Raw genomic sequence first — 14,272 nt, 5'->3', positions numbered from 1 at the left:
CATCCTCACATTGCGATCATCAAAATTTAACTCAATCATCACTGAAAATTGTAGATGATGAGGAGGGAAGGAGAGAAGGATGATAAAAAGAAGAGGAGGAAGATAAGGAGAGAAAAAAGAGGAAAAGGAGAGGAGAAGGAGAAGGAGAAGAAGCTTGACCTATGAAATCCGAAGGATTTAAATAGGCCTATAACATTCCTCGGTAAATGAGAATCTATATGCAACATTTCAAGTTAATCAGTTGAGTAGTTCAAACGTGATGATACGTCATTCGTGATTTCCTATCCTGTACGTGTATATGTATAAGCCAGTTCTTTCCTTCTGTATTATTGACCGAGCGAAGTGAGGTCTAAGATTCAAGTCGAAGGTTTGGCATTTCTCTTGTTTAAATGTTTAAATGTTTAAAAATGTTTAAATATTTAAATGTTTAGATGTTTAAATGTTCAAATGTTTAAGTGTTTAAATGTTTAAATGTCTAAATGTTTAAATGTTTTAATGTTTATATGTTTATATGTTGCGCATTTACGGCGAAACGCGGTAATAGATTTTCATGAAATTTGACAGGTATGTTCCTTTTTTAATTGCGCGTCGACGAATATACAAGGTTTTTGGAAATTTGCATTTCAAGGATAATATAAAAGGAAAAAGGAGTCTCCTTCATACGCCAATATTAGAGTAAAAATCAGACTATAGAATTATTCATCATAAATCGCTGACAAGTGATTACACAGATGTGTGGAGTAGCCAGTCTATTGCTGTATTTCCATAAGGTCTATGTTTCAATCAGGTATGTGGATGAGAATACTGCGTGAGGTCTACTGATCACAGAACTACCAGTAAAATATAGATAACGCATTGACAGTGACTGCAGTTCAAACAAGATATTTCTCTGTGTGGAAGAAAGAGTAGAGAATTATTATATTGTGGTTCACGTTATAAAACAGTATTTGAATATCCGTGTGTTGCTATCCTTTGCCATTTACCATAGAGAAAAGATAGCATAAGAAGATATCCCATCGTATAGAGCGTTTATGTACCAATTTTCAATGTTAACTCAAGCCGATAGTCCTAGTAGTTATTTTTCTTGAAGCTATGTGATGCTGGTAGTCTTTCATACTGTGCCGTTCTTACACTCAAATCTGGTAAGTGCAGTAATAATAGACAGTAGTCGACTTGAGTTAACAGAAAATCATTTCAAGATTTGAAACATAAACGACTTATACCAAGGGATATCTTCTTGCTATCTTTTCTCCATGCCATTATATACTAGTAGTTCTGTGAACAGTAGACTTCACGCAGTATAATTCTCATCCACAAGTACCTGATTGAAACTATAGACCTTATGGAAATACAGCAAAGGAATGGCTACTCCACACATCTGTGTAATCACTTGTCAGCTGATTTATGATGAATAATTCTATAGTCTGATTTTTACTCTAATATTGGCGTATGAAGGAGACTCCTTTTTCCTTTTATAATATTATCCTTGAAATGCAAAATTTCCAAAAACCTTGTATATACGTCGACGCGCAATTAAAAAAGGAACATACCTGTTAAATTTTATGAAAATTTATTAACGCGTTTCGCCGTAAATGCGCAACATATAAACATTTAAACATTAAGAGAAATGCCAAAGCGTCGACTTGAATCTTAGACCTCACTTCGCTCGGTCAATTAAGTTGGAGATATTCCCTCACGGTACCATGACTGAGAGACTTTTGATTCAGTATTAGACGATCTGCCTGTTTTCTATTAGTTGTAAAGAGGTGTGTACCTTTGGAATTTGAATAAATACGAGTCTAATAAGACCATTACACTTGAAGATCTTTCCTCTCAAATTTTGAGACCAAGAGACCTTTGATTCAGTACTGGACGATTTGTTTGTTTTTATCGTTTATTAATGACCATGAGCGAACTAATGTTATGAGGCGGTGTCAGATAGTCGGCTGTCAGATTCATAGCTCAGCTACTCAGCGGCAGTCCATTATTAGCACGCTATTTGAACAAACCCTATTGAACAGCTAAGCCCAATATAGATAGCCAGCTAGCTGATGAGAGGGGCGGGTGCATATAAGCTATAGAGGAATGAGAAGAGAAAGAAGAGGAAGAAGGACAAGAAGAAGAAGACGAAGAGGAAGAGGCAGTAGTAAAAACCAGGAAGAAGATGGAGAAGAAGAAAAAGGAGAAGAGGAAGAATAAGGAGGGGAAGGAGAAGAAGAAAAAGGAGGAGAATATAAATTAGAGGAATGAGAAGGAGAAAAAGGAGGTGATTGAGAAAAAGGATAAGGAGGAGGAGAAAAAGAAAATAAGAAGAAGAAGGAGGAGATGAAGAAGATGGAGAAGAAAAGGAAGAAGAAGGAGAAGGGTGAGAAGAAGGAGAAGGAGAAAAGGAAGAGGAAGAAGGAGGAGAAGAAGAACAAGAAGGAAGAGGAGAAGAAGAAGAGGAAGAAGGAGGAAAATAATAAGAAGAAGGAGGAGGGGTTTATGGATGATATAAAGAAGTGGAAGAAGAAGAAGGAGATTGATTGATTGCCTTCATTGAGGGCGGAGTTAGGACTCCCGGTCCTCTTTGCCACACAACCCTAAGGAGAAGGAGAAGGGGAAGAAGAAGTTGAAGAAGAAGCAGAAGAAGAAGAAAGAGGAGATGAAGAAGATGTAGAAAGTAGAGAAGAAGGAGAAGGAAAGGAAGTAGGAGAAGGTCGAGATGAAGGAGAAGAAGAAAAGGAAGAGGAAGAAGAAGAAGAAGAAGAAGAAGAAGAAGAAGAAGAAGAAGAAGAAGAAGAAGAAGGAAGAAGAAGAAGAAGAAGAAGAAGAAGAAGAAGAAGAAGAAGAAGAAGAGGAAGAAGAGGAAGAAGAAGAAGAAGAAGAAGAAGAAGATGAAGATGATGATAAAGAAGAGCGTGTTCTAATATTCTACATTATTAATTTTATTGGAAACTAGCAGGTAATCCGTGCTCCTCAAGGGTCTACTTGAAAACTTGATGAACTGAAATCTTGAAGAATTTGAAACAGGCCTATAACCATCCTCGTTGAATTAAGAATGTATATGCAAAATTTCAAGTTAATCAGTCCAGTAGTTGAGACGTGATGATATGTCATTCGTGAATTTCCAATCCCATACGTATATAAGCCAATTCTTTATCTTCATTATATTATTACAGATTGAAGTAGCATTGATATTCATAATGAAACATGTTGATTACCAAAGAATATGAGTGTTATTTGCAATTTACTGCAAACGCGTGAATAGGGAGAAAAATATGTTTTCCAATTTAAATAAAACAAAGTCGATAAAATTGATGTTGCTTAAAAAAACTCTTATAGGACAGCTTTGAGAATTATTAGTTATAAAGGATAAAGCTTATAATAATTGCTTTATTGGGCTACTTGGAATAAATTCTAAAAATCTCAATAAGAAATGTTCACTTTTTTCAATGGCTACTTGTAGATACATGAAAAATATAGTATGTAGAGAAATATATATGCTAAAAAGTACTCTGATTTTTCATTTCTTTCAAATAAGAAAGTACACAAAAATTAACAGTATAATCAGGCAGTGTTGACGACTTACCATATAGAATCATGACAACCGCAAACTTTCTCGTGATCATCCTTTGTACTTTGTAATTAAATGCTCCTCTCTTAAAAGGCCTGTTGAAGTTTCAAGAGTTATTTTCAAAATTCAACATTCCAGTCGAGCTGTATCCCGTTTTTCTATCACGTATAAACGCTTTTGGATAAAAAAATGACTTCAACTGCAGTGAAGGAAGTTTGAATTTGAACTGCCGAAACGCCAAACACAAATCGCGGTCCATCCCAGTCAACCAGCAGCACCAACTCAACAAATAGAATATAATGCAACACTCCTTCAAAGAAAGAAAATAATTTTGATATTCTTTGATGAAATCTGAAAAATTATTTCAAAAAATTCATTTCGTAGACACTTTTTTCAGTATCAATTAAATAAATCTTTAATATTTTGATAAACTTATAGAAAAGGCTGTGACCTACGATCTACCACTGCCTCTGCAATCCAAACTCCAAACTTTATTTTAGGTTATGTCTGCTTGTTGATTGTCGGTTTCTTTCACCCGGTGTTAGTGAATTCTAACTTTTAAATATATTTATTAATTATAACTTCTGATTGACATATATACACCAAGTATATCAAACAAAAATGAGTCTTAGACTAAAAAAGGAAGTGCAGAAATTATCTACTAACCCACCACCTGGAATATCATGTTGTACAAAAAACGATAACCTCAATAACTTGGAAGCTAGTAAGTAAATTTTAGTTAAACCAATATATTATATTGAAATTATTAATTAATATAGTAACATTGATTTTCAATATGTTTAAAATATTAATTCTGGTTGGCTCTGAACCTAGACTAGCCGGCTAGTTAAAGACTATGTACAAAGTAGGATACTTCTCTGTAATTGTACTGACCATTCCCGAATTTTAAAGCTTTTGTAAAGTCAAATATTATATTCTTAAACTATAAAAGTTTTTAAATCATTAACGAAGTTAATTTAATAAAATAAACTTGGCCAGGTTAGCCGAGACAACTTACAAAGACGTTAAACCCTTCAGTGCAGTGTGTTGGGTTTGAATCCTGTTGGTAGGCATGGACGTTTGATCATCTCCTTAAACCATCCACGCACAAGCTGATAGCTTTTCCTCGTTGAATCTTCATTCGGAGAGTAAAGTGACGTGCTCACTAGCTTTATTTGAAGTAGGCTACTCATTTCACCTTCTAGCTCAGGAAAACACAACTAACTCGTATCCCATTAAAAATCTTCAGTGCAATCAGCAGTAAAGATGCTGTGTTACCTTAAAAGTCTGGCCTAAGATTGATTAATATAGGTAGTCTCGTCTCCATGTAATTTAATTTGAAAATTAAAAGATATGCCAGTCTCTTTATCTGATATCTCCAGTCCAAACAAAAATTGAGTGTAGACTGTAGACTGTCACAACCTTGAATTTTATAATAATTGGCACTTAATGTTACAGCCGCTGTAAAGAAGTCATGATACGGAGAACCTTGTTTTGTGGGATCAGAATTTTTCTGCAGCCACCGGCATTTCTTCACAGCACAATAAAATAACTGATAGGCCTAATGGATAATTTTATTAAAATTAACGTAATATGTTCGGCACTTAATAGATTTATGCCAATTTCATACATGTTATAGTTGATTTTATTCAAATACACGAAATGGCTTTAAACCTATAGACCTGAGCCAAATTGAAAAAATATTTTTAATTTTCAGGCATTATTGGAGCAAAAGATAGTCCATATGAAAAAGGCGTTTTCCAACTTGAGCTCATCGTAACAGAAAAGTAAGTGAATATTTTAAGCTTTACTTTTCATAGATCTTGAATTCAATGTCTTAGAACAAAACTACACTCACTTATTGCAGTGCGAGTTGCTATTCCCATGACGACCTCCTTAAATGCAATGTAAAACCTTTGGGTAGCTTAATGTTGGAGAGAAATATATAGAATAATAGCATAATGGTGTCATGGACACGGAAAGTAATTCAATTTCACAAATCACTTTCTATTTGGTAAAATATATATTTTTGATGTAGTTGCTTGTTACCTACCACAGTACAATAGATAAAAATTATGACATGACTATACCCGTTGACGAGACATCAAACTTTAGTGAGATCTACGTTATAATGGCAGTGGAGAAAGATAGGATGACATCGTTGTCGATTCTTTGCCTTGCCACTGTCTTCTATTGAGGATAGCTGACACCGATGTATATCTGATGTAATATCAACTGTTCATTCTTGTTAAAAATTATCAATAAATTATATTTTATTCTTCAAGATATTTTTTTTCAATGATTAAACAGTAAATTTTCTCAATTGAGATTAAGTATTTTGTTAATTATTTATATTTCTACATTGTTGATAAACGATCAGGCAACAGCTTTGTCGAATGATAGACAAGGATAACAAAACCAATGTTAATCAAATACTTTCATCAAAATCTATGTAAAACTTCAGTTCATCCATTGATGTCCCAAGTAGCTATTATGAGAGCAGTAAGAATCATATAGTCTGTATACATTATCACAAATTAATTTTTCTACAACTGCGCGTAAAAAAAGAATTTACATACCCAATTCTCTTCGTAAAACAGCTTATTTCTGAGGAGAATCTACTTTTTCGCTAACCATCCGCGCATGCGCAGTAGATTTTCTTTACGCTCGCTAATCATTCGCGCATGCGCAGAAGAGTTTCTTTACGCTCGCTCATCAGCTGATGGTAAGCAGCTCGTCAAAAGGTCAGATCTTAACCTAAAAAGTCGGTTATTGTAACTCTGCCGATATAAGTAATTTAGCAGGTTTGGGCAGTTGTAGAAAAAAATTTGTATGTAATTCGCGCTCTTGCAAAATTATCACGCTCTTATCGCGATGAACAGTTATCAGTTTATCGCGTGATAACTGTTTTGTGCGAGCGATAAAGTCGCGCATTACGCTCTTAATACATAAATAGCTATTTAAACTAGTTCTAAAGGCTTTATTCTCTCCAGCCTCCTGGTAAGATCATCCTTCACTAATGAAACACTTTTTATTGTCTGAAAATATTTACTACTTTATAGCTTTTACCGTCTTCCGGAGCAGACGATAAGCCGGTCGGTCCCGACTACCTAAAAAGTAGTCGCTATGTCTTATGATCATCCCTCTCACTTATTACCCACGCACAAGCCTAAAGCCGGGTCCAGACGCTCCAGTTTACCATCAGTCTTTTGCTCAAACAAAAGACGGATCGTTTGGTTCAAGCAAAAGATGGATGTAAAATTGCGTCCACACGCATCCGTCTTATGTCGTCCGTCTTCCTATTTTTGTGCTCACAAGCTCAGTTCGTCATCAACATCTACCATATATCCGGTTAATGAGTAATAATTGTATCATATTTTTTCGCTGATTCAACTGGATAATGCTATATTTAACAACATAATGACAAAAATATTACTGTTAATCGCTAAATGGCTTTGTTTACATGTCATATCTCGAGACACAGTGATTGTAAATGGATTGAAATTTTGTAGATAGTAATCTTATCAACATTATAGTACATCTTAATATATCATGATAGTAAATCATAATATCAACATCAAATTCTGCGAGTATCATGAGAATCAAGAAAGAAAAAAAGGGTTAAATGGCGTTATATACAATCGATAATAAAACTTGCTTATTTTCAAGTACTCGCGAGGCATGTTATTAATTGGAGGGCGCTGAATCCGAATCTGAAATCACAATTTCTCTATCTCCATTTTTACGCGATTTAGGTTTTGGTGGATAGACAAAAGACGGTCGGTTTGATGGAAAAAGATTGCCGGCCGATACATTTCAAGTTTGACGACTTAAGCTTGAAGACCGACCGATCCGTTTTACCGTCCAGACGCAACGACTTACGTGCTCCGACTTTTGCTTGAGCAAAAGACTGAAGCTAAACTTGAGCGTCTGGACCGGGCTTAAGAGCTTATATGGGCATCACCCTCTGTATCATTATTATATCACGAATTCATTAAAAAGTTACATTCTTGTTTCAACACATCTTCAGTGTGAAAATTCACCATAGAGGTTCTTGAAACATATATGTAACTTTTTAATAAATTAATGATAATTCTAGATAATATCCTAGTGTTTTATTATGGATAAATATCACTATATAGGTCCACGTTATAATGGCAGTGGAGAAAGATAGGAAAACAACGTTGCCGATCCTCTGTCTTGTCTATGTCTTATATGGACGGTAGCAGATACAGGTTTATTGATGTATTATTAACTGTTAATTATCGTTTAAAATAATCAATTATATTTTATTAAACAATATTTTATATTTTTTAATGATTTCATAATTAATTTACATAATTAAGATGAATAATTTTGTTAATTAATTATCAATTCTACATTGTTAAAAGGCAATCTGGCAACAGAGCAAAGCGATAAAGAGATATCCACTTTGTTGAATGATAGACAAGGATATAGTGAGGTCCACGTTATAATGACAGTGTGTTATTTGCAATGGTGTTGCTATCCTTGTCCATCGTTCAACAAAGCAGATGGCGCTATCTCTTTCACGCATTGCGATGTTGCCACATCGTTTATCAATAATGTAGAAATTCAACTAATTGACAAAATATTTTATCTCAATCATGAAAATTTATTATTACATCTTTAAAAAAAAATTTTCCTGACAAATAAAATATAATTAACTATGTTCAACAATAATGAACAGTTAAATTAATCAGAAATACCAGTATCAGCTGTTTGGGTAGCAAGGCTGAGATCTGGCAACCCCTTTCTCCTATCTTCCTACACTGCCATTATAACGTGGACCTCACTATAGCAATACCATTGCCAATCAAACACTGCCATTATAACGTGGACCTCACTATAGGTTATATATCACAAATAATAGTTTTAAAAGTCAATCATCCCCTATTTTAGCACATCCCATGTATGTAACCTTGACATGTTTCCTGTCACCTTTTGATCTTAATTACTGTGTTTTTGTTTTTGAATAGATTCGATAATTTGAATATAACAATAAATTTAAATAATGTCTGTTACTTTTTATTTGTGTTTGATCTTATGTTTTTGAATAAATAATTAACATAAAAATGTTGTTGACTGCAGGTATCCATTTGAGCCACCTCGTATCAAGTTTGTGACCCCGATCTACCATCCAAATGTGGACGCTGCCGGTCGTATCTGCTTGGATGTACTGAAAATGCCACCCAATGGAGGATGGAAACCCACCGCCACCATTGAAGGACTGCTCATTGCCATTCAGTCGCTGATCGAGACTCCCAATCCGGATGATCCACTCATGCCCGATATTGTATGCATCAATTATTATTTTATCAATTAAAATATTACCATAGAGAAGAGATAGCATAGGTAGATATGCCATGGTATAGGGCGTTTATATTCCAATTTGTACTGTTAACTCAAGTCAATATCCCTATAGTTAGGTCCACGTTATAATGGCAGTAGAGAAAGATAGGAGAAAAACGTTGCCGAACCTCTGTATTGTCAATGCCTTCTATATACGGTACCTGATACAGGTTTATTGATGTAATATTAACTGTTCATTCTCGTTTAAAATAATCAATTATATTTTATTGAGCAAGAAATTATATTTTTCAATAATTTCATAATGAATTTTCATAACTGAGATGAATTATCTTGTTAATTAATTATTAATTCTACATTGTTAAATGACGATCTGGCAACACAGCAAAGCGGGAAAAAGATAGCGATATCCTCTTTGTTGAATGATAGACAAGGATAGCAATACAATTGCTGATCAAACACTGTCATTATAACGTGGACCTAACTATAGAGGCTCTTTTTCGTGAAGCTATGTGACGCTGGTAGTCTCTCATACTGTACCGTTCTAACACTCTCACCCGGCCAAAACAGTAATAACAGACTGCAGTCCACAGTAATCAGCTTGAGTTAACATAACTTCGGCTAGGTGTTTATGTTCTAAAAGATACCATAAGAAGATCACGGTATTTAGATGAAAACGGTAGGTGTCATAAAATGTATGCGCAGTGGCCAGCCAGCTAGATTGCGTCATCGCCACCAACCGAGGCTTTCAACACCTATTGGCAATTTATGAAACTTATTTGTTGAAAACAGATGATTGGATATGAAATGACGTCAGCTCCACCGGAAATTTAGCACAAACATGCGCGTGACACCTACCGTCTTCTTCTATATACCGTGAAGAAGATATCCTTTTCTCTATGCTATTGCAGAGTTTAAATTAACTAGAATTTCAAAGCAATTATAATTCATACTTTGAATTTATGGGAAGAAATGTTGTGGTACTTATTTATACATCCATTCACGATACAAATGACACTGATGTAATAACATTGGTAGATAAAATAATAAGGCAACCCTTGTGCCCTTTTTCTTTGTGGCTATTTTTCTTCCAAATTCAGGTGATAATTTCTCCATAATCAAAAAAATAAATCATTGATACCACTATAATTGTTTGAAAAAATTTGAATTACAGAACCAGGTTTCATGGCAACAACTGCCACTTCAGCTGAACTGATGCTGAGCTAGAAAAAGATAGCGCTATCTGCTTTGTCGAATGATAGACAAGGATAGCAACACCAATGTTATAATCCAATACTGCCTCTATAACGTGGACTGCACCATATACGTCTGTGTGTACGGATGACTCCTTATGTATTAATGGATGATCAAAATATTATTTTCTTTGATTAATGAATTTTTTTCTTATCATTTCAGGCACAGGAATTCAAATATGACAAGACCTCGTTTCGTAGTAAAGCTGAGGAGTGGACTCTCAAACATGCCGTACAAACTCTACCAGTGTTAACGGTGAGTAGCTTATTTCTTAATTCACAAAATTATCTCAACGAAAATACAAATCAGTGCTATTAGATATCCTAAGGGTCGGTTTTCGAGCTCGGGATTTAGCTAAGTTCCAAACTTTAAACAGCTGGAGTCAGAAAATTGGCTTTCCGAAACTAACGTAGTCGCAGTTTTTATGATGAACTTTATTTTCTCATTCCTATGATTGAAAACGTTTTTCCTTGACGAAATGAAACATTCCTACATTTTTCAGAATAGCTGAAACTTTACACTATTTTCTCTTTATTTTATTTTTTTATTGCAAATACTTGCATCTTTGCTAGTGATTATGATGAATGAAATTTCATAACTTTTTGTGTAGTTGAGAAGTTGATATTGTGGTAATTATTCATATTGAATGAAAAAGACTAAGAAATTGTCAAAAAACCACTGATTTATTGATAATTAGAAAGACCGGTTTCGGTTATTACACCATTGTCAATCTCTGATGAACTGATTATCAGTTATGATTATCGATATATGATTATCGATATATGATTATCGATATATGATTATCGATATATGATTATCGATATATGATTATCGATATGTTTCATAAACTGATAACAGTTTATCAGAGATTGACAATGGTGTAATAACCGAAACCGGTCTTTCTAATTATCAATAAATCAGTGGTTTTTTGACAATTTCTTAGTCTTTTTCATTCGAAATTTCATAAGATTTGAAATCATTTCATCCTTTCATGATTTAATAATAGATTTTCATCATTAAGATTTAATTAATATTCTATAGTGAGGTCCACGTTATAATGACAGTGGATAAAGATAGAAGAATAGCGATGCCGATTCTCTGCATTAATTAATCATATTTCTACACTGCCAAAAACATAATTGGCACAGTTGTGGACCTAGAAAAGGATAGTACCACCGGCTTTGTCGAATAATAGACAAGGATAGCAAAACCAAAGTTAATCAAATACTGTCATTATAACGTGGACCTCACTATAGTAATTCATTATTTCTCTACATAACCTATAATCGATTTGGCAACAGTGTCGAGATGGAAAAGGACAGAGCTATCTGCTTTGTCCAATGACAGACAAGGATGGCAAATCAATGTTAATCAGGTACTGACTGAAAAATGGTCTTATTTATTTAATGGTCTTATTTCGTTTTTATAGTTGTATTTACACATTGGTTGAATAATAATTATTTCAACTGTGTTTTAAAGTGATGCTGAAAAATGGCCTTATTTGGACTAATTTCTAGTGAAAATTTGCAAATTAAATACTATTGTTAAGACCAAGCCTGTTTTTCATTCCCAATCATTCTATAGTGAGATTGGTGTTGCTATCTTTGTCTATCATCTGACAAAGCAGATAGCGCTATCATTTTCTAGCTCTACAATGTTGACAGATTGTTTCTTAACAATGTAGAAATACAGTTAATAAACAGAATATTTTATCTCAATTGATTATTTCAAACAAGAATGAATAGTTAATATTACATCAGATATGCCGGTATCAGCTATCCTCTATAGAAGGCAATGGCAAGGCAGAGAATCTGCAACACTGTTTCCCTATTTTTCTCAACTGCTATTATAATGTGGAGGAGGTCACTCATTTATATTAATGAGTATTTTCATGTTTGAATTACTGCTGCCATTATAACGTGAACATCACTATATGAGTATGTGTCATTGATTAATAATAAGGTGCGTACAGATATACGCGCCGCGAACATAAGCCATTCACTTTTAATCAGCTGACTATATCTGTATTTTTTTTACAGAAATGGTAAGATATAAAAAGCCTGGCATCAGCTGATTAAAAGTGAATTGCTCATGTTCGCGGCGCGTATATCTGTGAGCACCTTTAGACGATACCCGATTATTCTTGTTTTTACAAAAGTATGTTGTCAACAATAAATTCTGTTTTTTTTAAAATGAATGTGTTTATTTTTCTTCCAGGAAAAACCAGCATGTGACAATGAGAAGAAAAGTACTAAGAGGAAGAGCTCCGAGTTGGAGACTAGAGACGAGAATGATGCAAAAAAATTGAAAGAAAACTAATTAATTTTTCTATTTAAAAAACTGAATAACGTGATAGTTCCACTGAGCTAGATACAGAGGCGGCTACTAGCGGCGTTGGCCCAACGGTCAACACATCACGGAATTAAGGAATTTGATCTAATTACTTTGAAATGTAATAATTATATCCTTAAGACGTCCTTCGAGGAGGATTAATTTTGTCGAGACTAAAATAGAATCAAATCTAAAATATGTATTACTTTGAAATGTAACAATTCAAAATAATTTACTCTTTCACCAGCCTATTCTGTGTCAAGGTTCACGTTTATGGCCCAGTTGCACAGAAGCCTGTTAAATTTTAACCGTGATTAAATGCTACAAGAACCAATAGCCTTATTTAAAAAAAAACCTTCTCTGATCAGTTTTTGTTGCATTCAATCATGATAACAGGTATTTGTGTAATCAGGCCTAAATAATGAATCAAAAATTGTTTTCATTCACACATTTACAGTTGATTCAATTTCTTCCATTCAATTTTACTGTTAATTTGACTTTTTATTCAAATACAGGAATGTTTTTTTTCGTGGCTACGTCACGAATTTAACATCTGTTAAATTCCCAACATAACTCTAACAACAGTACCAGTAATCAGACTAATAGTATAATATAAAATTGACAATCAATAAAAATATTGTAAATATGTAATAATATAAGAAGGTTAATGGCCGGTTTCCGAGCTCGGGATTTAGCAAGTGCTAGACTTTACACAGCTGAAGTCAGAAAATTGGCTTTTCGAAACGGGGCGTAGTCGCAGTTTTTATAGTAATCTTAATTTTCTCATTTCTATAATTGGAAACGTTTTTCCTTGGCGAAATGAAACATCCCTAAATAATTCTAAATAGCTGAGACGTTATAATATTTTCTCTTTATTTTGTGTTGAATTTTGTAGTTTTTCGGAATTTAATTTAAACGTGGACTGCAAAATCAGTTTCGGAAAGCCAATTTTCAGACTCCAGCTGTTTAAAGTCTAGAACTTAGCTAAGTACCGAGTTTGGAAAACAAGCTATTTAATAATAATAATAATAATTCATTTATTTGATCCATAGATTCATACATGAATATAAGATCTTGTCAAACATAAATTTACACAGAAGTTGGCAAGTACAGAGAAATTGAATAAATATATATAAAACACAATATCGGGGCACCGAGCTTCGCTCGTTATTATTTTATTTATTGGTAAACCGAGCACAATTCTTCAAAATTATTGGGGAAGGACAAACATGCACAGCCCAAAACTGTTTCTTCCCCGAATTTTGATTTACACACTATAAATGGTCCAAAAAGTAGGATATGTTTCATACACTTGAATTCAGGTCCAATTTTCAGTCAAAATATTTTAAAAACAGAAAAGTTCTAATTTAGATTGTTAACAAACCAAATTGAACAACAAAATAACACTCACTAATCATTTAAAACTGTAAAATAATGATTAACTTTGAATATTATGATATACTCTAATTTAGAGTGATAAACCATGTCATGTCAACAAATCTGATTATTTCGTTTGAGTCTATTAAAATTTCTATATAATATTTCTCGCGAGATTCGGTAAGCTGTTTGAATGATTACACAGCTTATCTCCCACACAGGCACACGCATCTTCTGTTATCGATAGACGACGAAATCTGTTCTTCCAAGGATGAATTATCCATTTAATGTCATTCAGAGAGTTTTTCCAGGGATGAGACCTTGTGCAATCGAATCTTTATATTATAAACCTACTATGTTTTGAATTTCGTGAGAATCGTTAGAGCCGTTTTCGAGATCCGGTGAAATACAAACATATAAACAGAA

General features: G+C 33.8%; 2 protein-coding genes across 2 annotated transcripts in view; one reads left to right on the top strand and one right to left on the bottom strand.

The window, feature by feature from the left end:
- Positions 1 to 3,788, bottom strand: part of LOC120348818 (probable Xaa-Pro aminopeptidase P) — a 75,207-nt gene extending 71,419 nt beyond the window's left edge. The window contains exon 1 of the mRNA XM_039422224.1: positions 3,572 to 3,788. Coding sequence (XP_039278158.1) covers positions 3,572 to 3,611 — 40 coding nt within the window. The 5' untranslated portion in view covers positions 3,612 to 3,788. The remainder of the gene's footprint in view (positions 1 to 3,571) is intronic.
- A 254-nt stretch (positions 3,789 to 4,042) lies between these two features.
- Positions 4,043 to 12,466, top strand: LOC111058551 (ubiquitin-conjugating enzyme E2 T). Its single transcript, XM_039422222.1, has 5 exons — positions 4,043 to 4,280; positions 5,274 to 5,343; positions 8,666 to 8,870; positions 10,301 to 10,393; positions 12,356 to 12,466. The coding sequence occupies exons 1-5, from the start codon at positions 4,178 to 4,180 to the stop codon at positions 12,455 to 12,457; spliced, it is 573 nt and encodes a 190-aa protein (XP_039278156.1). The 5' UTR covers positions 4,043 to 4,177; the 3' UTR covers positions 12,458 to 12,466.
- Positions 12,467 to 14,272: the final 1,806 nt, after the last annotated feature.

This window comes from Nilaparvata lugens, chromosome 2, assembly GCF_014356525.2.
Source record: "Nilaparvata lugens isolate BPH chromosome 2, ASM1435652v1, whole genome shotgun sequence".
NCBI classification, from domain to species: Eukaryota; Metazoa; Arthropoda; class Insecta; order Hemiptera; family Delphacidae; genus Nilaparvata; species Nilaparvata lugens.
Note: the sequence above shows the minus strand (reverse complement) of the source record. Positions and strands in the feature narration are given on the sequence as shown.